The 24,733-nt window shown below is 32.7% G+C and overlaps 1 protein-coding gene across 1 annotated transcript; it reads right to left on the bottom strand.

The window, feature by feature from the left end:
- Positions 1-1,597: 1,597 nt before the first annotated feature.
- Positions 1,598-24,487, bottom strand: LOC306844099 (solute carrier family 22 member 23-like). Its single transcript, XM_079376013.1, has 10 exons — positions 23,945-24,487; positions 14,949-15,052; positions 14,726-14,880; positions 12,258-12,426; positions 9,276-9,403; positions 9,102-9,204; positions 7,830-8,041; positions 7,724-7,756; positions 4,271-4,394; positions 1,598-2,550 (listed from the first exon to the last, which is right to left on the bottom strand). The coding sequence occupies exons 1-10, from the start codon at positions 24,347-24,349 to the stop codon at positions 2,184-2,186; spliced, it is 1,800 nt and encodes a 599-aa protein (XP_079232139.1). The 5' UTR covers positions 24,350-24,487; the 3' UTR covers positions 1,598-2,183.
- Positions 24,488-24,733: the final 246 nt, after the last annotated feature.

The following is a 24,733-nucleotide window of genomic DNA, read 5'->3' as shown; positions in this document are numbered from 1 at the left end:
TTTTGATTTTGATGTGAAATGTGTCCCAAGACTTTCCTGACAGGTTTCACCCCTGTAACTGTAGTTTGTTAATGTTTGCATGTTAACCCTTGTACGTCCATAATGACTTTTAGTCTTTTTCATGTTTTTTTTCTATTTTTTTATCATTTTGAGTGTGTTAATGCAAACAGTGTAATTTTTATTAGAATCTTAATATTTCATCCTCATTTCCTTTCATAAATCTTATTTTATATAGGTACAAAAATAGTTGCACTCAGGACCTCATTGAATAAAATGTCCCAATTGAAACCCATTAAAACTGCAATATTTAATCACAGTGCTATTTAAGCATAAAATCATGCATTCTTTACTATTTTTAAAATTCTATAATTTCTTACGATTTTCCACCTGATTTTCTGCTTAAAAAAAATTGAAATTGAATTATATTTATAATTTTTTTTAACACTGCACAAAATAATGCATCAACATCAATGTTTTTGCTAATCACTGACATATCCAAGACTGTATATTAAAAAAATAATAATTAATTTAATCTTTCATTAAAAACAACAGTGGCATTATATAATCAAACTAGCATTTAAAGGGTTAACATCATGAAAATTACTTCATTTTTGGTAGTTTTGATCAAGACAAGATCTATGTCAGTGACAGCGGGAAAAACAATATTAGTATATAATATTGTTTTAATTTATTTAGTTTACATTTTTGTCTTCTAAAGACCTCTATGTAACTTTTTAAATTGACGCACAAGGGTTAAGAGCAGACCATTAAGTTGTGCTGTTGTTTTTGTTATTTATTTTTACAGCCATCATCTGTCTAGTCGTGGTTTCACACACGTTCAGATTCATATGGCCGACTCGTGATTGCTTTTCTAGTTTTAGTGCAAAACAGACAGATTAAAAAAACCTGAACATAGTGAGTTGCCCACTAACGGTGAACTTCATTCATGAAACGCATTTGTTGCGCTTAAAAACCATTCCTACGAATGAGAAGAATTAGTGTTTACTAAACAATTTGTGCACATATTGTACTCGTGTGCCATGAATATGGAAGCTTGTTTCCCCCACAGGATCAAAAAATGTTTTTCAAAAGCAATTGCAACTTTTAACAGAATCACGAGGCATAAAAACAAGTCTTCTTTATGAGATATAAACTCGTAATTCTGACTTTTTATCCTAAATTATAATTTTATCTCATAATTTAGACTTTATGACTTTATAATTCAGTCTTTACAAACTCACAATTCTGAGTTTTTCTCTGAGTTTTTCTCAGAATTGTGAGATCGGAACTCCGTTACTAAAGTAACAAGTTAATTGCGACTTTTTAACTCAAAATTCTAACTTTTTTCTATGTATTGAGAGTATATATCTTGCAATTCTGACTTTTTTCAGGATTGTGACTTCATATCTTGGATTCTAACTTTTCTCTAAATCAGTTTTTTGTCTTGCAATTCTGACTTTTCTCAATTACGAGTTTATATCTTGCGATTTTGGCTTTTCAGAATTGCGAGTATTTATCTTGCTATTCTAACTTTTATCTGAATTGCGGCATTAAATCTTGCGATTCTCAGTTTTTATCTTGTGATTCTGACTTTTTTGTCAATTGCGAGTTTATATCTTATAATTTTTGGCTTTTTTCAGAATTGCGACTTTAAATCTTGCGATTCTGAGTTCATATCTTGTGATTCTGACTTTTCTCCAAATTTCTCGGTTTATATCTCACAATTATAATTTATTTGCGTAGAATTGCAAAAAAAAATTCTTAGAATTGTGAGAAAAAAGTTGTGACTGTGAGAGAAAGTCACAAATACCTTTTTTATTTCCTTTATCCTGTGGTGGAAACAATCTCCCTTACATGAATGAAGTCCGCCGGTTCTTACTGTCAACGTTATTCTGTCCTTATAATTAATACCAAACATACAAAAAACACATTCAAATCAGAGAAACTCCTCCACGGGGTTGTTGGTCGTTAGTGGCCGTTCGAAAAATAGAGCTCCTTTCGCTGAACGCAAGTTAAAATAACATTTCCAGTTTGTACGATGGTAGGAAGTTTTCACCGATGCTGGTTAATGAGGCGTTTGACACTTTACGACATCAGTCACGTTTTGCAGTTTTAAAAAAAACGAATGAGTAAAACTCATTCTCAACAATCGCTCTTTGTTCGGTCGTTCTTGGCAAACGGTGTCATGAAGTCCTCACGCCATTGGCTGTGCTGTTGCTAGGCATCGAGCCGTTGCCGGGGTTGACGATCTGGTGAAGGGGCGTGTCCTGAACACGCGAATACTCCCTGACCTCGGTCCTGGCCAGTAGGTGGTGCTGTTCTCCGTGGAGGATGGGCCGCCGCAAAAGCCCCTCCCCCTCAGAGATAGTCTCGGGCAGCGGTTGGCCGGCGGTTTCCGGGAGCAACGGTATGCAAATGATGCAGAGCAGAGTGCAGCAGGTGAGGATCACGTGATGCAGGAAGAAACCTTTCTGATTGTGGAGCTCCATCAGCGGCGCTGTTAGCATACCGAAACCCGCGCTCGCTAGGACCAGACCCACACCTCCACCCCTGTTTCGACAAGAACCAGTGACAGCCGTCAAAACATCAGGTTAATACTACTTTAATTATTGGTGTTTACAAAATCAAGCTTGCAAGTATAAAGACATGAATGAATCCTCAGTAACACTAAGGTATCATTTGTTTACATTTGTTTATGATGAAATATAGTTTGTTAATTTTGACATTTACTAAAACCAGGGTTAATATATATTTAAACAAAAAATATAACAGTAGAATCTAATTTAAAATATTAACAAAAACAAATTACAAGTACTGCATTTCTCATTTGTTTAGTTTAACTTGAGGTACTATAATAACTAAAGCTAAAGAAACTAAAGGGAATAATTAAAAAGTAAGTAAATATAGACATTTTTTTTAAAGAATATTAAAAAACCATAACCAAAATTAAAGTCAAAGCAAACTAATAACAAAATTTTATTTAAAATATTAATAAAAAACTTGTTAATAGCAAAAATAGCAATTGTTTATTTTAACTCGAAATAATAAAATAACAAACTAAAACTAAAATGAACAAATAAAAATATAGACATTAAAAAAACTACTAAAAATGACAAAAACTACAGTATATTGTTAATAGCAAAAACTACATTTCTCCTATTCATTTAGTAACAAATAAAAATAGACATTGAAAAAAAATTATAAAAATGACAAAAACAACAATCAATAAAAAATTATCTAAAATTAAAATCTAAAAGTCGTACTTCTAATGATATTAAAATAATACATTAGTAAAATCAATATCTGTTAATAATATTATTTAATGGACCTAAAATAAAGTAACAAAAAAAGTTGTATTTTTATTAACTAATAAATAGCTGTTAAATTAGTTTATTAGACTTGGTTTATTAAATTTAGTAATTTAATCAACTTACTGTTGTCTTAGTTTATTAGTTTAAATTAAAGTAAAATTTTAAATGTATTAAAACTCATTTTAATTAGTTTAAATTAGTTTATTATTGTGTTGCACCTCGAAAAACTAAATGACAAAAACAAAATAATCACTAAAACTTTATCTAAGATTAAAATGAAAACTAAAGTACTTTATATTAATGATACTAAAATAACACAGACTAATACATTAGTAAAATTAGTATCTGTTAATATTATTTAATGGACCTAAGATAAAATAACAAAACAAAAAAACAGTTGTATTTTTATTAGTGCTGTCAAACGATTGATCGCATCCAAAATAAAAGTTTTTGTTTACATAACATATATATGTATGTGTACGGTGTATATTTATTATGTATATATAAATACAAACACATGCATGCATATATTTAAGAAAAATATGTCATGTTTATATATTAAACATATTTATATATAATATAAAATATAATAAATATATAATGAATGTGTGTGTATTTATATACACATAATAAATAAGCAGTACACACACATATGTTATGTAAACTAAAACTTTTTTTATGTAATCATTTGACAGCACTCATTTTTATTAACTAATAAATTGCTGTTAAATTAGTTTATTAGCCTTGGTTTATTAAATTTTATAATTTAATCAACTTACAATTGTATTGAATTAGTTTATTAGTTTAAATCAAATTTAAAAAAAATAATTTATTAAAAGTAATTTTATTTTTTTAATTTAAGTGTTGACTAATGGGAGGTCTGTGTGAAGTGTTGTGTATTCCTCAGATCAGACGCGAGTCTCTGACAGACAGACGGATGGATGGACAGAGGCGCTGACCTGATGACCGTCGGCGTGATCTCTGCGCAGTAGAAGATGCTGAGTGTGCTGACAGCATGAGACGAGAACATCCCGATGATGGAGAACGCATACGAGAAGCGCTGGTTCAGCGTGTCCCGCAGAACTACGACAACATAGACAATATATTAATATACAGTGCCCTCCATAAGTATTGGAACAGTAAAGACAAAATTGCTCTGTTGGCTGTGGAGTCAAGACATTTACAAATATGATTAAAAGATGAATATGAGACAAAACTACAGAATGTCACATTTTATTATTAGCCGTTTCAACACATACATGTTTTACCAAATAAAAAGAACAGCACTTTTAGAGTTCATCCCACTCATTGATGTGAGCATAAGTATTGGGACAGTTGAACATAAGGCAGATATAAAAGATTAAAAGCTATTATTTAGTTGCAGTTTTGGGGAGTTTCTGCCTTTACTCACCTCTCCTCTCTGATGAAATTTATGTTCAATCAGATTTAAATCTGGAGATTGACTTGGGCAATCTAACACTTTCCATTTCTTTGCTCTTATAAATTCCTTGACTGACCTGGCAGGGTGTTTTGGGTCATTGTCCTGATGCAATATGAAGCACTTCCCAATGAATCTGGTGGCATTTTCTTGAATATTGGCAGGCAAGATGGTTTTGTACCCTTCCAAATTCATTCTGCTGCTGTCATCATACATTAAGTCATCAGTAAAGTTGAGAGGGCCTGTTCCAGAGACAGCCATGCATGCCCATGCCATGACACCACCTCCACCATGCTTTACAGATGAGGCTGTATGCTTGGGATCATTGCAGTTCCCTTTTTTCTCCACATTTTTTCTTTCCCATCACTTAGATAAAGGTTCATCTTTCTCTCATCGGTCCATAAACACAGTTCCAAAACTCTTCTGGCTCACCTTTGTGCTTTTTTGCAAACTCTAATCTTGTCTTTCTATGTTTGGAGCTGGTCAGAGGTTTGCATCTTGCTGTGTAGCATCTGTAATTCTGTGTCAAAGTCTCCTGAGGACAGTAGATTGTCAGAGCATCACCCCAGCTTTCTGGAAGTTGTTGCTGATTTTACAGACATGTCTTTTAGGGTTCATTTTAACAGCTTTTATGATTTGTCTGTCATCAACTACTGTTGTTTTCTCAGCCAATCAGGTCGTTGTTGGTTGCTGGTGGTTTCCAAACTCTTGATTTCTCCATGCTCTTTGTTTTTGCTAGAGCTCTAATAGACTTCCTCTTTTCTTTTAGCATCCAAATTGCTTGCTTTTCTCTCAAAGTCAGCTCCCTCATCTTCATCCTGGTTTGTGTGTCATCATCGAATGCAAGATTCAGAATACAGGAGTAATGGATATAACTGATACGACACATTCCCTGCTTTTAATATCTGAAGAATTAATGCAACAGGACACAGCTGATCACTTAGAAAGACCTGTGAGGCAACTGCTCCAATACTTATGCTCACATCAGATAGAGGGATGAACTCTTAAGTGCTGTTCTTTTTATTGTTGAATCACCCAATAATAAAAATGTGACATTCTGTAGTTTTGTCTCATATTCATCTTTTAATCATATTTGCATATGCATTGACTCCACAGCCAACAGAGCAATTTTATCTTTACTGTTCAATACTTATGGAGGGCACTTGATATACAGACCCAAACCTACAGTAACGTCAGTAAATCACTGCAAGTTCTAGTGCAGATTGTTTTTAAATTAATTCTTGTTGCATCCAAATCAATGTCACAATTTATGCAAAATTGGGGTGATTTACTTTACATAGAAATATGTGACCCTGCAGCACAAAAGCAGTCATCAGTAACACAGGTATATTTGTAGCAATAGCCAACAATACATTGTATGGATCAAAATTATACATTTCTCTTTTATTCCAAAAATCACCAGGATATTAGGATCATGTTCCATGAAGATATTTAGTAAATTTCCTACAGTAAATATATCAAAACTTAATTTATGATTAGTAATATGCATTGCTAAAAACTTCATTTGAACAACTTTAAAGGTGATTTTCTCAATATTTAGATTTTTTTGCTCCCTCAGATTCCAGATTTTCAAATAGTTGTATCTCAGCCAAATATTGTCCGATCATAACAAACCATACATCAATGGAAAGATTATTTATTCTTTCAGATTATGTATTAATCTTCAAAAAATGTACTCTTATGACTGGTTTTGTGGTCCAGAGTCACATATGCGCTCGTTTCATGAATGAAGCCCATTCGTCTTTCATAAAGTTGCATATATAAGTATAACCTAACTTTATCCGCTCCTGTAAAGCAATATATACTACTATACAGCAAAACTCAACTTCTTGATTGATTGTCTCATCACAAAATATAACTATATAATCATCTAGCTCTGATCTAAAGAATGTAAGATATAAACAATAACATGATGATATTCTGTGAAGATGCTTTTGAAAAGCGTTACACACATAAAACTAAACTGAATTTCCTCAAAAAGGAACATAAAAAAAATCACAAAATTATTCACAATTACTTAATTTACTGGCATCCCTAATATTGTTGTCATAACTGATAGGTTTGAAAAAAAAAATCCTACTGTACATGTAACACTAGTGAGAAAGAATATGTATATAAAATACAATATATGTATTTTCCAGAATAAATGTACCTTTTGTTTAAAAAAAAAGTGTTTTTTATACCTTTTATTAAGAATTGTGACAAATATAATTTATAATATTATGTATAATTAATAACTCAGAATGTTAAAAACTGTATTAGTAGAAATTAAAAAGTATTATTGAAATGAAGATAATTTAGCTTGCATTAACTAACAGAACTGTAAAGTGATACTATCCAGCAATAGTCATTTTTATTTATTAATTTAACTTATTTATTTAAATCTATTTATTTGAATTATATTTTATGTATTTATTCATTTATTTTAATCTAATGTTTTATTTCTGTATTATTGTAATCTAATTTGTATGTATTTATTTATTTTAATCTTTTGTATTTTAATCTAATTTGTATATATTTAATCATTTTTTATTTTAATCTAATTTTTGTTTGATTAAAATAAATACATACCTAAAAAAATCATAAATAATAAATATAAATTAGATTAAATGTGTTAATCAAATGTTTTTTTACTAACTATGCATGACAAAAAAATAAAAAACGTTTTTTCCCTAATGTATATGTAACATTTTAAATTACCTATAAATTAAAATTTATAATATTATGTATCATTTATACCTGAAATATTTCTATGTATTAGTAGAAATGAACATGTAGAATTAACATTTAATGCTGTATTATTCATTGCAATTTCATGTTAGCTACAGTATTGCATTAACACTACAATAACTGTGCATGATTATTGAAATGCATTTTATTATTTGACTTTATCATTGTTTATTCTCTTCTGTCACAACAATAAAATATGTTATGCATAATATTTTTGTATTACCTGCATCGTGCCATAGACTGTACTTGCCGATCACTGCATGAGGAGAGAGAAGACAGGCGTTAGTAAGCATTCAGAGGCGTTTGGAGATGTACTGTACTATACATACGGTTGAGCAATCCCAGCTGCAGCAGCGACGCCAGAGCCGTGATGATCATGAAGGTGAGCAGTCCTCCTCTCCGGCCGAAGCCGGCCACCACCGGAAACAGCACCATGCAGGAGGCCACGGCGATCGCCGCTAACGCGTAATAATGCAGGTGAGACGCGCTGCCCTCCAGAACGCTGCGCGCAAAGCAGTGATGGATGCCGTAACCCGTCAGCCTGAGCCAGACCAAAACAAACACAATCATTCACTCATCATTAAGAGTTTTTCATCTAATTTTTATTTATTTATTTAAAACAAATAATAATTTAATTTAGTCTAATTTGTTTTATTTACTTATTTTAATTAACTTTATATATTTACTTCATTATATTTATTATTTGAATGTATTTGTATGCATTTATTTATTTTAATCAAATTTTATGTATTTATTTTAGTCTAGCTTTTATGTAATCATTGTGATAATTTTTTTATGTATTTATTTGAATGTAATTTATATTGCTTCATTTAAATTTGTATGCATTCATTTATTTTAATCTAATTTTTATGCATTTATTTTAATCTCATTTTTAATTTATGGATTTATTTTTTATGGATTTTTTTGTATGCATTTATTTATTTACTGTGATTTTTTTTCATTTTAATTTATTTTTATGCATTTATTTGAATCTATATTTATGCATTTATATATTTTATTCTAAGTTTTTATTTGAATCTAATTTATGTATTTGTTTATTTTAATCTGTTTTTAATTTAATTTAATTTTTGAAAAAATAAATACATAAAAATGTAATTAATATAAAAAATTAATTGCATTAAAATAAATATATCAATTAAATTTAAAATAATTAATATAAATTAGACTAAAATAAATATTACATCTAACAGTACTGTTCTATGAGAAGAAAAAATATAGTAATGTACCTTTATAGAAACTAATAGTATTTCAGAAAATCTGTAGTAGTATTTTTTCCGCTGTATAAATTGGTTCTTTATAGAAGAAACGATATGGATGCCTTTTAAATTTTCAGATGAGGGTGTTTTGCATGAATAATTACGATCATACTTGGTGGCCTATGGATTCTAAAAGATGGAAAACCTCTGATCTAGATGACAAATTATTCCTAAATTTGAGCAAACACTGCATGTAACGCTTAAGAATCAATCCCATAATGCATTGCAACTACAAGTTTAGTGAAAGCGTGTTTAAAATGTAGAAATGTTCTACTTACCTGCCAAAAGGCACTTTTTCTAAAGTGAAATCTAATGTGAACTCACGAGTTAACGCAGAGAACCACGGTGTTCTTCCACAGGTTTCTGGTGCCGGTGAGCTGCGTCACGCAGAACGTCTTCGGCTTCTGCTGCAGTTCAGTCTCCAGCTCTGTAAAACCATCACCATCATCATCATCATCCTCCTCGGGCTGCAGGTAAATCACTCACTGCGGTGCTCACCTGACAGGATGCCGCTGGCGTCGGTTGCCGTGTCGACGCTGTTGCTATGGGCGATGCGGTACATCTGTTGCTTGGCTCTTTGATAATGCTGAGTCACCAACAGCCAGCGCAGAGACTCCGGAAACATCCTGAGCAGAGAAACACCGCAGAAAGCTGCTTATTCTGACCACAAACTGACCACTTAAGGTCATTGCACACTGAAATTTTCAAAGGTTAAAAAATAAATACAACCTCATGTTGTGTCAATCACATTTACACACTCCCTGATAGCACACATACATCTCGGAGACGTCTATTTGACATTTATATCTGCAAGACATATTTTTTAGGGTGTTTGCTCATCTGCAATACGTCTTTAGGATATTTCCTCTTAGATGTCAAATAGACGTCTATTAGATGTATTTAAGATGTTTATGGTTTAGAATGTATGTAAAACTGACATCTCACAGATGTCTGCCAGACGTTTGTAGACAGCAGATGCTTTCCAGATCAAGAGATCTTTAACAGACGTCTTGCAGATGTCCGGGTGCTATCTGGGCTGCCTCTGAAACTTTCTTCCATCATAAAAAATTCGGACCAGGTTTGATTTTCTGCGTTTTCGCATCCGTAGCAAGCATTTTGATAGGAAAGGATGATGATTACGAAAAAAATAAAAAACGCATACAAAAATTTCAGACTCAGTGTCTGTGCAAAGACCTTTACACCGCAAAAAAAATTTAAATAAAATAAAATTGTCTTGTTTTCCAGTACAAACTTCTAAAAATTCTTAAATCAAGAGCTTCAGAAGGAAAATGACTTAATTTTTCCAAAAAACACATACACTGACAACAGAATTTCTAAAGAAAGGAACATTTTCATAAGACACTAGTGTAAAGAAAAAAAAAGTGTAATAAATTAAATAGCTGGAGATTTATGAATTCAATTGATTAGACATGCTTTTTATGAATGCTGTTTTTAGTGACCCTCTTTTTTATAAACAGAAGACATGGTGCTGTCAAACAATTAATCGCATCCAAAATAAAAGTTTTTGTTTTCATAATATGTGTGTACTGTATTTATTATATATATATATATATAAATACACATACATGCATGTATATATTTCAGAAAAACATGATATGTTTATATATTCAATATATTTATATATAATATAAATTATATGAATGTAAATATATACATGTAGATATTTTCTAAATATATATTGTATGAGTGTGTATTTGTATATATATATATATATAATAAATACAGTACACACATATTATGAAAACAAAAACTTTTATTTTGGATGCGATTAATCGTTTGACAGCACTACGAAAAGAGTTTATATAACAATTGCATATCATAATAAAAGGAACAAAAAAAACATATAATCAATTTGTATTAAAAAATGTGTTTAAATTAACATATTTTTGATTATTACAATTTAATAAAACAGTATCCAGAAAAATAAAAAATGGAAAAAATTTAACAGAATTCACAGGGCACTAAAAAGTAAATTTTGTTCAACTTTAAATTAATTTTTGTCAAATTGTGTATGTTTCAATGATTTCAAATAATTAGACAATTTCCAGAAACATCCAAAAACATTCAAATGGAATATAAAAGGAATTTGGGATAAAATCAAATCAAATAAAACAAATCTTAAAAAATTATCTACACTAAGTGAGTTTACAATTAAAACAAAGACAAATATCTGTAAAGTATCTGAATCTTTGAATTCAGCTTTTCTTAATCATAAACTTAATTTTGAACCATTTTTGGTTAATATCTTATGTAATTCTGCTTCTCAATTAAATGCATCTTGATTGGATGTTTGTCCTGGAAAACAAGAAGAAATACTGAATATGAAAATCTTTTCTGCAGTGCAGACACAAATCACAGATCAGTCCCAGTTTGCCTTGTTTTTATGTGTTGTTTTGAGATGATTAAATGTGAAATAGATTATAGCCTAGAATAATAAATCGGTGCAAAAATGATTTTTATGCCAATGGTTACAGAAAACACTCAAGTATATAAAGGAAATGTGGTCAAAATATCTGTCCGTCCAAAAGTAATAATTATTTCACAGCAACGCTGCAACAAAAGGCTTATCTTACATAGTATTTTTATCTTGTTTCTAGTCTAAATATCTAAAAATTCTTAAATTAAGATGCATTTACTTGGTATGCAAAACGACATTAGATATTTAGTCTTGTTTCCAAGGGGAAAATAAAACTAAATTAAGTGCATTTTGCTTAAAACAAGTAAAATTATCTGCCAGTTGGGTAAAATATTCTTAAAATCAAGAGAATGTTACTTGTTTTAAGCAAAATGCACTTAATTTAGTTTTATTTTTTGCTTTAGAAACAATATCTTGTTTTGCTTAAATGCATCTTAATTTAAGAATTTTTAGATATTTTGACTAGAAACGACACAAAAATACTAAGATAAGCCTTTTTTTGCAGTGCCGAAAACAAACTAGAATATACACAGTAAAAAGTGATAAGTTGACTTAACTTAAAGAAAGTTAAGACTTAAAATTATTAATAATAAAAAAAATGTCACTTTTTATTATTTTTTATTATTATGTACCTAATAATTTTAAGGCAATGGGTTTCCTCAATTTTTTTAAGTTAAGTCAACTTATCACTTTCTAGTTTTGCATGAGGATGTCTAGTTTAACTGCTGTTAAAATATTTAACCGGCTTCACAAACCCAGACTAAAATGTAAATCTGAGCTGTTTCGACTAAAAGAAACTTGCACTGACTGATCTAAAAAAATGTCAGTGCCTTTGTTTTGTCTCAAGATGCACACCAGTGTTGTTTTTTTTCTTAGGCATGTTTATAAAATCTATTTAAATGTCTTAATTGAACTACTGCCTAAACCCTGTCTGTGAAACCAGGCCCAAACGAGTAGTTCAGCTTGTAAACAGGATGTGTTCCCATGCATGTCTCTAGTGGTGTGTGTCTCGTGCATCAGGATTGTTTTATTGAGTGTCTTACCAGACGTAGGGCAGCATGAGCACAAACGGGGCGATGATGATGATCTGCAGGACCTGCCAATCACGGCACAGCGCCGCCAGACCGGGCATCAGCAGCTGACCCCCCACGATGATCAGGCTGGCGATCATGGTCATGGAGAAACGCCACGCCGGCAAACACAACTCGATCCCTGAGCAAATCATCATCATTAGACACGCTCTTTCATTCTCACAACCTCATTAAACCACTGAAACCGAATCAAGAAAAAAAGAAAAAACGCAGAATTGGGGAAAAACTGAATGATTTTCAGAGGGCTGAAAAAAATGATTCATTGAATTTACTAAATAAATGTTAAGGTAAACATTCAACTGCAATCAATTTATTTTAGCTACTAACTTTTTAGTTGACTACCTTTCAACATTTTATTTTTAAAATGTAGCTAAAATAAATTATTTGCAACCACTTACATTAAAATATTTAGTAATTTTAGTAATCCTCCCAATGGACTGGAGGATCTGAAAGATCACGTGACAATGAAGACTGGAGTAATAATCCTGAAAATTCAGCTTTGATCACAGGAATGAATTACATTTTACAACGCATTCACATAAAAACAGCTATATTAAATATTAAAAATATTTTATAATCTGTATTTTTAATCAACTAAATGCAGCCTTGGTGAGCAGAAAACATTTAGTTAGTCAGTGTCTCTCTCCTAATTCCTCCTCTCCTCACCTCAGACAGAAATAGATCCGCTTCAGAGAGACTTTGACAATCACACACAGTGAATGAAATGGAGTTCAGAGTTCAGACCGCAGCGTAATGTGATCCCACGACTCTATGCATGTGTGAGTAACTGCTCCAAACCAGTCCCAGTGGATCAATTTGGCATCTCATGAGCGGATATTAAACCAAGAAGAGATGCTGATTATTCTTTATATTAAACACAACAGCTTTCTGAGCAAAAACTAATTCTGTCAGAGTGAAGATGCATTTAGATATACTGCATTTTTCTATTTTTAAGAAAGCATTTTATGGTCCAGCAGGTGAAAATGGTGATGATTGATTAAGCAAACCAGTAATAAAAGGCCGTATTTTATTCATTTATGAAAGTGAAGCTCTAGTTAATGTTATGGCTGTTTTTCACTCACTGTAAATCATGACAATGGCTTTTAAGAAAACTGAGTGCTGTAAAGCATCAGACTTCAAATATCATCTGAGTCTGAGCAAAGCAGAAAGTGGATCCATTAGAGCAAATTAATGAACTCGGAGGTGTTCTAGCCATTAAACACACACACAAACAAACACACACACACACACACACACACACACCCACACACACACACACACACACAAACACACACACACACACAGCTTCCCCCGCCTCTGAAAAAGCTACTTAATGGGCATCACTTAATGTCTGCTCATCAGAAAACCGCTTTCTAAAGCAGGCAGAGAATTAAATAGATCACATAAATTAAAGCGTGTGCTTAAACGAGAGACTGGGCTCGCAGCGACTCTCATGAAAACATGCCTTATTTAACCCTAAAATCAAAAGAATATGAACTGTATGATATTTTGCATAAAGAAAATAAAGCCTATAAAATAAAGCTTCCAGATATTTCCCTTTTATTCCCCCTCAATTCTTATTCTCAATGGTTATTCTAATTATAGTATTCAATATATGTTTTTTGTTGTTGTTATAAATGTAGTATAAAAACGTATTTATATTTTATATATTACAATTAGCAGTACAACAAATACTGGTTTTGATTGTGTGTGTATGTATACACATTATATATATATATATATATATATATATATATATATGCTATTTTGTACTAATATATATATATTTTAATTTCAATAAAAATAAAATAAAAATATATATATAGCATTCAAGCATTTTATTTTATGTATTATTGTTATTGAAATTAAAATATGGGCAGTATAACAAATAAAGAAAACTATATATATTCTCTTCTCTTTTTGAAAAATATAAATTTGGTAAAAATAGTGTTCTTATTTCACGTAGTTTTTTTAATTTGCATCATTTTTTATTTTTATAAAAATCTAGCACTCTAACAAATACTGATATAATGTATATATATATATATATATATATATATAATCAGAAGTAATGAAATTAAAATGAAAATCTATGAAAACAATGGTCAGAAATTATTTTTAAATTATTGATGTTCCCAAAAATACTTGTAGTTTTCTTCAAGCTAACCATAATTCCCTGTGTCTTTCTTTTGATTTTGTTGATTTGGGGGTGAAATCTGACCGGTACAAGTTCTAAGGTTCCTCGACATTCCTCTTTTTACTTGATGAGAACTGGATGAAAGTTAAATCAAACTGTATCTGTAAACATCTTTGTGTGAAATGTGATGGCAGGACAGACTCGTGTACAGTCAGACGTTTCAATAAACTCATCGTTACAGCCTCAAACTGCAGAAAACAGAGGAGGAAAGAGTCAGACTCACTGAGGACGTAAAGCGAGAGTCTGATCGCCGCCAGACAGAAGCCTTCGAAGAAGCGCAGCGTGCTGAACATGGCCATATCCACGGAGAAGGCCACGGCCAAACCGAACACCAGCACAGACAGCACAGACACCAGCAGCACCGGGATACGGCCCAACCTGAGACAAAAAACACTGTCAGAGAACCAGCGCAACATCACAGACGTGAGTGTGTGTCTCTGACGTACCAGTCTGCCATCGCTCCCATCAGCAGGTAACCAAAGATAGAGCCCACCAGCAGAGAGAACTTAGCGATGTGAACCTTCCACTCGCCGTCACACACCAGCGCCCACTGCAACACAAACAGATTCACAACACAGCTCAGACACACTCTACAGCACCATATGTAACTAACTTTAACAAGTTTATTACCAAATACACTCTTAAAAATAAAGCTGCTTCACGATGCCATAGAAGAACCTTTTTTGTCTAAATGGGTTCCATAAAGAATCTTTAACATCTGAAGAAGTTTCACAAAAGCTTCTTTGTAGCAAAAGAAGGTTCTTCAGATTATAAAAAGGTAAGAAAGAGATGATTCTTTGTGGAACCAAAAATGCTTCTTCTATAGCATCACTGTAAAGAACCTTTTAAGCACCTTTATTTTTAAGAGTGCAACTTTAACAACTTTATTACCAAATATGATGTAACCTGTAAAAAAAAACGAAAAAATAAACTTTTGTGATATTATTTTAATGTGAACATCATTCCTTACTAATTATCATCGCAAAACAAGTCCAAATTGCAATAGGTAAAAAAAATTATTTATTGAAATTTGAAAATATTTGTGCATGGTGGTAGTATTTTTATATGTATTTTGTGCGGATTTAAATTTTTGCATTAGAATGTATTTTTATTGTAATACAGTAAAATTTGAATTAAAATGATAATTTACACTCAATACGTTATTATTGCATACTGTTTTTTTTACTACAATACCGAGGTGCAGATAATTGCCACTATTTGCAACAAGTAATATACATAGCACAAAATTCTGCTATTTTAACAGTGTAAATACGTTAGCTGCTATCGCTATTTGATTAATTTACCGTCACTCCCATAGACACTGTATTAGAAACACCCTTGCATTAGCTTTAACAAGTTTTTTTTGTATTCTGATTCGAAGGTAATATAATACAGTGTTGTAAATGTACATGCATGTATATTTTTAGGCAGCAGCAAAACAGACGATGATGTTTCAATTGACTCTGCTGTTTTTCTTCTGGTTCTTCCTGTACACCTTGATTGACAGATGTCTCGTCCAGTCAGCGGTGAGTAATCTATTCCCAAACCAATGGCGCTGTCGCAAACTATACCTACCTCTTCCAGTTTGTCTGATTTGTCGTTGTGTTTTCTGACTTGTTATAATGTTTTCTGAATTGTTATTTTGTTTTTTAGATTTGCATTTGTAATTTATTATTTTGTTTTCAGAATTGTGATTTGTTTTGCACTTCTCGGCCACCGTACAAAACAGACATCAGAAGACTACTACAGTCAGGACTGCTATGTCTGCCAAATGACTAAATGTGGACCCTCACACCTCTCTTTTTCTCACAACTCTCTCTCTTTGAACCGTTGCCCTCTGTCCGGCGCTACAGATCACTGAGCATCAGAACAGCCAGACACAAGAACAGTTTTTCCCCCAGGCCATATCCCACCTGAACAACTCATAACACACCCCAGTACTGTACATCTGTAAATAACTCATCAAACCCTCATCCGCACATTCACAGTTCTGTCTATGGACATTTATTATTTTCTGTATATTTGTATTTTTATTACTGTTGTTATTTATCATTTATTGTATATTCTCATTATTAGTTATTAGTCATTATTAATTCATTATTAGTGTTTTTATTACCCTAATTATATGTTGTCTGCACTATGTTTGTACTTCTTTACTGGAAGCTCCTAACACCAAGACAAATTCCTTGTGTGTGTAAACACATTTAGCAATAAAGCTCTTTCTGATTTCTGATAATAAACATCTGGTGGTGAAATGTACATAAATATCATGAAAATAATGTCACAATGCATTATATAGGTTTTATTTTCTTAATGCAAAATGTAATTAATTTCTAATTTCTTTCAGATGGAAAAAGAAAGAGAAAACCCAAGTTTATGCACTAAGTATACAAGCACAAAAGAGACAGGGTCTAAAATACAAAATGCCTTCAGCAAAACTCTTGCATGACTCACTCCACAAGAACATTGTGTTTGCAGCACTGAAACATGACAATTACGATGACAAATTTCATTAGAAATTGCACTGCCGAGTTTACAATGACCAATAAACTTGACTAAAGCTAGAAGTGAACAGATATCCTCTCTCCTGCAGAGTTGTCACATCGTCAGAATGCTTCATTAGCATTTGTTTGCACGGCCAGCGGCATGAATGAAGCTCTTTAACACACTCCGTAAAGACACTAGGCTATCGGTGTGAGAAAGGTCACACACACACAGCAGGACATCAGGCGTCCGGCTATTTGACCAAAGACTCTGAAGAAAATATGCAGACAGGAATGCAGGGATTTATCTCAGACTCACTGATAAAATACTGAGTCTGGAGGAAAGCGTGTACTTGTCAGGGCTGAACTTATGGAAGCTTGTTTCCACCACAGGAAAAAAAGTCAAATATAATTGCTGAATTACAATTCAGGCTTTTTTTACTCACAATTCTGAAAAAAGTCACAATTGTGAGATATAAAGTCAGAATTGTAAGAGATCGGAATTGTGATAAATAAATACAATTGGAAGAAAAAAGTCAGAATAAAAATTTTAAGATGTAAACTTGCAAGTTTATGAGTTTATATCATAAATATGAGTTATATATCTCGTTTATATTTCGTAATTCGAGTTTATTTAACAATTCTGACTTTATATCACAATTCTGAGTTGTATCTTGCAATTCTGAGTTTATATATATTGCAATTCTGAGTTTATATCACAATTCTGACTTTATATCACGCAATTCCGAGTTATCACAATTCTGACTTTATATCCTGCAATTCTGAGTTTATATCACAATTCTGAGTTGTATCTTGCAATTCTGAGTTTATATTGCAATTCTGAGTTTATATTGCAATTCTGAGTTTATATCACAATTCTGACTTTATATCACGCAATTCCGAGTTATCACAATTCTAACTTTATATCCAGCAATTCTGAGTTTATATCACAATTCTGACTTTATATCCAGCAATTCTGACTTTATATCACAATTCTGACTTTATATCACGCAATTCCGAGTTTATATCACAATTCTGACTTTATATCACGCAATTCCGAGTTTATATCAGAATTCTGACTTTATATCCTGCAATTCTGAGTTTATATATCCTGCAATTCTGACTTTATATCACAATTCTGACTTTATATCACGCAATTCCGAGTTTATATCACAATTCTGACTTTATATCACGCAATTCCGAGTTTATATCACAATTCAGAGTTTATATCACGCAATTCCGAGTTTATATCACAATTCTGACTTTATATCCAGCAATTCTGAGTTTATATCACAATTCTGACTTTATATCTGGCAATTCTGAGTTTATATCACAATTCTGACTTTATATCCTGCAATTCTGAGTTTTTATATCCTGCAATTCTGACTTTATATCACAATTCTGAATTTATATCTTGCAATTCCGAGTTTATATCACAAATCTGACTTTATATCCTGCAATTCTGAGTTTATATCACAATTCTGACTTTATATCCAGCAATTCTGAGTTTATATCACAATTCTGACTTTATATCTGGCAATTCTGAGTTTATATCACAATTCTGACTTTATATCCTGCAATTCTGAGTTTTTATATCCTGCAATTCTGACTTTATATCACAATTCTGAATTTATATCTTGCAATTCCGAGTTTATATCACAATTCTGACTTTATATCCTGCAATTCTGAGTTTATATCACAATTCTGACTTTATATCCAGCAATTCTGAGTTTATATCACAATTCTGACTTTATATCTTGCAATTCTGAGTTTATATCACAATTCTGATTTTATATCACAATTCTGACTTTATATCCAGCAATTCTGAGTTTATATCACAATTCTGACTTTATATCCTGCAATTTTGACTTTATATCCAGCAATTCTGAGTTTATATCTTGCAATTCTGAGTTTATATCACAATTCTGACTTTATATCTCATAAATTCTAAGTTTATATCTCGCAATTACAAGTTTATCACACAATTCTGACTTTATATCCTGCAATTCTGAGTTTATATCACAATTCTGAGTTGTATCTTGCAAATTTTGAGTTTATATCTCGCAATTCCGAGTTTATTTCACAATTATGACTTTATATCCAGCAATTCTGACTTCATATCCTGCAATTCTGACTTTATATCCTGCAATTCCGAGTTTATATCACAATTCTGACTTTATATCCAGCATTTCTGAGTTTGTATCCAGCAATTCTGAGTTTATATCACAATTCTGACTTTATATCCAGCAATTCTTACTTTATATCCTGCAATTCCGACTTTATATCTGGCAATTCTGAGTTTAAATCACAATTCAGACTTTATATTCTGCAATTCTGAGTTTATATCACAATTTTGACTTTATATCCAGCAATTCTGACTTTATATCCAGCAATTCTGAGTTTATATCACAATTCTGACTTAATATCCTGCAATTCTGAGTTTATATCACAATTCTGACTTTGTATCCTGCAATTCTGAGCTTATATTGCAATTCTGAGTTTATATTACAATTCTGAGTTTATATTACAATTCTGAGTTTATATCCAGCAATTCTGAGTTTATATCACAATTCTGACTTTATATCCAGCAATTCTGAGTTTATACCACAATTCTGACTTTATATCCAGCAATTCTGACTTTATATCCAGCAATTCTGAATTTATATCACAATTCTGACTTTATATCCTGCAATTCTGAGTTTATATCACAATTCTGACTTTGTATCCTGCAATTCTGAGCTTATATTGCAATTCTGAGTTTATATTACAATTCTGAGTTTATATCACAATTCTGACTTTATATCCAGCAATTCTGAGTTTATATCACAATTCTGACTTTATATCCAGCAATTCTGACTTTATATCACAATTCAGACTTTATATCCAGCAATTCTGATTTTATATCACAATTCTGACTTTATATCCAGCAATTCTGACTTTATATCACAATTCTGACTTTATATCCTGCAATTTTGACTTTATATCCAGCAATTCTGAGTTTATATCTTGCAATTCTGAGTTTATATCACAATTCTGACTTTATATCTCATAAATTCTAAGTTTATATCTCGCAATTACAAGTTTATCACACAATTCTGACTTTATATCCTGCAATTCTGAGTTTATATCACAATTCTGAGTTGTATCTTGCAAATTTTGAGTTTATATCTCGCAATTCCGAGTTTATTTCACAATTATGACTTTATATCCAGCAATTCTGACTTCATATCCTGCAATTCTGACTTTATATCCTGCAATTCCGAGTTTATATCACAATTCTGACTTTATATCCAGCATTTCTGAGTTTGTATCCAGCAATTCTGAGTTTATATCACAATTCTGACTTTATATCCAGCAATTCTGAATTTATATCACAATTCTGACTTTATATGCTGCAATTCTGAATTTATATCACAATTCTGACTTTATATCCTGCAATTCTGAGTTTATATCACAATTCTGACTTTGTATCCTGCAATTCTGAGCTTATATTGCAATTCTGAGTTTATATTACAATTCTGAGTTTATATCACAATTCTGACTTTATATCCAGCAATTCTGAGTTTATATCACAATTCTGACTTTATATCCAGCAATTCTGACTTTATATCACAATTCAGACTTTATATCCAGCAATTCTGATTTTATATCACAATTCTGACTTTATATCCAGCAATTCTGACTTTATATCACAATTCAGACTTTATATCCAGCAATTCTGATTTTATATCACAATTCTGACTTTATATCCAGCAATTCTGACTTTATATCACAATTCTGACTTTATATCCAGCAATTCTGACTTTATATCCAGCAATTCTGAATTTATATCACAATTCTGACTTTATATCCAGCAATTCTGACTTTATATGCTGCAATTCTGACTTTATATCACAATTCAGACTTTATATCCTGCAATTCTGAGTTTATATCACTATTTTGACTTGATATCCAGCAATTCTGACTTTATATCCAGCAATTCTGAGTTTATATCACAATTCTGACTTTGTATCCTGCAATTCTGAGTTTATATCTTGCAATGCCGAGTTTATATCACAATTCTGACTTTATATCTCATAATTTCTAAGTTTATATCTTGCAATTCTGAGTTTATATCTCGCAATTCCAAGTTTATCACACAATTCTGACTTTATATCCAGCAATTCTGAGTTTATATCTTGCAATGCCGAGTTTATATCACAATTCTGACTTTATATCTCATAATTTCTAAGTTTATATCTTGCAATTCTGAGTTTATATCTCGCAATTCCAAGTTTATCACACAATTCTGACTTTATATCCAGCAATTCTGAGTTTATATCTTGCAATTCCGAGTTTGTATCACAATTCTGACTTTATATCCAGCAATTCTGAGTTTATATCTTGCAATTCTGAGTTTATATCCTGCAATTCCGAGTTTATATCACATTTCTGACTTCATATCACAATTCTTACTTTATATCCTGCAATTCTGACTTTATATACAATTCTGAGTTGTATCTTGCTAATTTTGAGTTTATATCTCATAAATTCTGAGTTTATATCCTGCAATTCCGAGTTTATATCACATTTATGACTTTTTTTCCAGCAATTCAGAGTTTATATCTCGCAATTCCGAGTTTATATAACAATTCTTACTTTATATCCTGCAATTCTGAGTTTCTTTCACAATTCTGAGTTGTATCTTGCAAATTTTGAGTTTATATCTCATACATTCTGAGTTTATATCCAGCAATTCTGAGTTTATATCTTGCAATTCTGAGTTTATGTCACAATTCTGACTTTATATCCAGCAATTCGGAGTTTATATCCAGCAATACTTTACTGGAACTAGTCCTGTGTGAGATTCACATGTGGCACATGTGTAGATGTTTATTTGGAGTCTCAGCAGCACAAATGCAAATCTCACAAGAGTTTCACAGGATGATTGTGACTTCAAAACTGTTTTTGCTATCTGACAAACTGTTTTTTCAGACTTTAAGAGGAAGCGTGCTGACATTAGTTTTCAGGCCTCAGCATTATCTCTGTACATTGGGGTGAGCATTTAAACAGTTATCTGCTCCAGTCTGGAGGGTGTGACACTGAATTATCAGCCTGATATGCATACTGTAGGTGAAGTGATATGCTCACGAACCCGTTGACACTGCTGGTTAAATACCTCATTTACCTAACCATCAGTGATCAATGCAACCTTTCAATTCCTTGATCCAACACCCTATTGAGTAAAACCTTGCTAATTAAATGTAAATCTGCAAAGTGCATGAAATAATCAGCTGATTTCATGCTAAACGTTAACAGATTCAACGTGCATTGTCAGTCATGTTTGGTAAGGCCTAAAATGAATGACTTTTATGTGATTTCAAGTGATTTCTCATCAGGAGATGGTTTCCTAGTCAACACATCATGCAGTATGCATCAATCAATCATTTTAGATCCTTTATTTTCCCTGTGCATTGCATAGATTTCTCTGTAAAAGGAATTGAAGGAATAGTTCGCCCACAAAATTTAAATTCTGATGTCTTTTGTCAGTCTGTCATTGGAAAACTATATTGAGTACTGAGGTCTATCACTCAAGACCAACAAGCTGCATATTAAATATGTTCAATCGGCTCGCTCGTTTGCAAGGTATTGCCAAGTACTTGCATATGAATGTTTGTAGCCTGATGCTGTCGAGCTCCAAAATAACAACAACAAAAAAGAGAGAGAAAGAAAAAAAGAAAGAAGGAAAGAAAGAACACATAAAAGTAACGTCATAAAATGATGGAATCTTATTTCGGTCTTGATTATGAGATTAAATGAAAAATATTCCCTTTGTTTTAAATTTTTTATATTTTATGCAAAAAATTACTCTTTATCATTTTGACTTTTATCTCATAATTGACAATTATGAGATTAAGGTCAAAATTATGGGATAAAAGTCTAAATTATTGCATAAAATATAAAACAAAGTCAACATTATTAGAAAAAGTAGAAATTATTAAATTAAAAAGTAAAAATTTGGAGATTGAAAAGTCATAATTTTGACATAAAATCATAATTGAGACATACTTTAGATGTAATAATGATAATAAAGTCATAATTATGGCAAAGTTTAAGTCTTTTGTTATAATTTTGATGATTTAGTGTCATTGTCATAATTATGATTTTTTTTTTCCCCCTAATAACTTAGATTTTTTTTTGATAGGGAACGTCCAGTAGACATTGCAGATGAGCAAAAACAAAAAAATATGTCTTACAGATGTAAATGCAGACGTTAAATAGATGTCTCCGTGATGTATGTGTGCTATCAGGGTCCACTTTCATTGTACAGTGTTCATTGTTATTGTAAATATTCTGTTAAAACCTCTTTTTTTTGTAAAAAATAATGTCGTACGGGTTTAGAAGGACACAAGGCTGAATAAATACGACCGATTCTGAGTTTTCATTTTTAGGTGAACTATTCCTTTAAATGGTAGCTTTCCATCAGCCAGAGGGAATCCTTTGCAAGTGCATAATTTTGACTCATCAGAATTATGATTTATAATTTATTCTTTTTTCTCATAAGTTCTACTTTTTTCCTATATTATGTAGGCTATTATATTATAGGCTATTTGTATGTCAGAGTTATTCCATGCCATAATTACTATTTAGCATACATTTGCTTCGGTTGTGCGATAAACAGACCTAAATTTAATCTAACAATCTTCCTCTCTGCAGCGTTTTCGCGGCTCAACCGCCCCAGTCTCCATCCACTTCCACTGTACAGAAAAGAGCAGCGTAAACATTCGGTTAAACCTCTTTTTTCGCATTCCAGGGATAAAAACAAAGTCGTACGGGTTAGAGGGACGCGAGGGCGAGTAAATACGACCGATTCTGACCGATGACTGAATTTTCATTTTTAGGTGAACTATTCCTTTAAATGGTAGCTTTCCATCCGCCGGAGGGAATCTTTTCCAAGGGCATCCATCAGAGCATCTTACCTTAGTGACTACATTCTGCTGCAGTCCCGACTGCAGCTCAAACCGCCACTCAGAGCACATGCACGCCGTTACGTTGCTGCCCTCGGCGGCGGCGGTTGCGGCGTCGTTCCCGGTCGCGATCAGATCGAAAATCTCCCGAGCCGAACTCGTTCCGTTCTGATCCGGACGGACGCACTTTCTGTCCGGTTGACCGAGCAGAAAGTGATCCGAGAACTGGCTGAACGAGATGAGGAACGCTGGGATCCACGTTAGAGCCACCAAGCGCCGCTGATATCTCCCAAACCCGCCGAGGAACGGCAGAACCACCGTGTCCACCTGCGAGAGCCGCTTGTGCGGCTCAGACTGCGACACACTGCCGTTCTCCGCCGGTGGTGGGTTGAGCCCATCCAGCTGAACCGCATCCATAGCGCGTCGGTCTTCTTTGTCTCAAAATCACACTCACGCACGCTGAGGTTCGGTGTAAATCTGGTCTGAACGGAACCCACTCCGAATCCGAGCTATGATAATCCAGCGGGCGCGATGATGCGCAAGGGGCCCCATAAGGTCTTTATCGAACCCGGTGGTCACAACGCCATCGGCGCGCTGCAGGATGCCCAGATCTGCGCGTCTGTGCCCGGTGGTCTCCAACAGGTCCGCAGGTAACGCAGTTGGCTCACAGGTGTGGCCCGCCTATCCATGCTTGAATCCCGCTGTCCTCACATCAGGGATGCTGCTGAGCAGATCCCACCCAGCAGCCGCGCACTAGCTCATAAATAACCCCTAAGTGGCGAAGGCTTGGTCCCTCAGCGC

Source organism: Barbus barbus, assembly GCF_936440315.1.
Source record: "Barbus barbus genome assembly, chromosome: 24".
Classification (NCBI taxonomy): Eukaryota; Metazoa; Chordata; class Actinopteri; order Cypriniformes; family Cyprinidae; genus Barbus; species Barbus barbus.
This window is presented reverse-complemented; position numbering and strand designations above follow the sequence as displayed.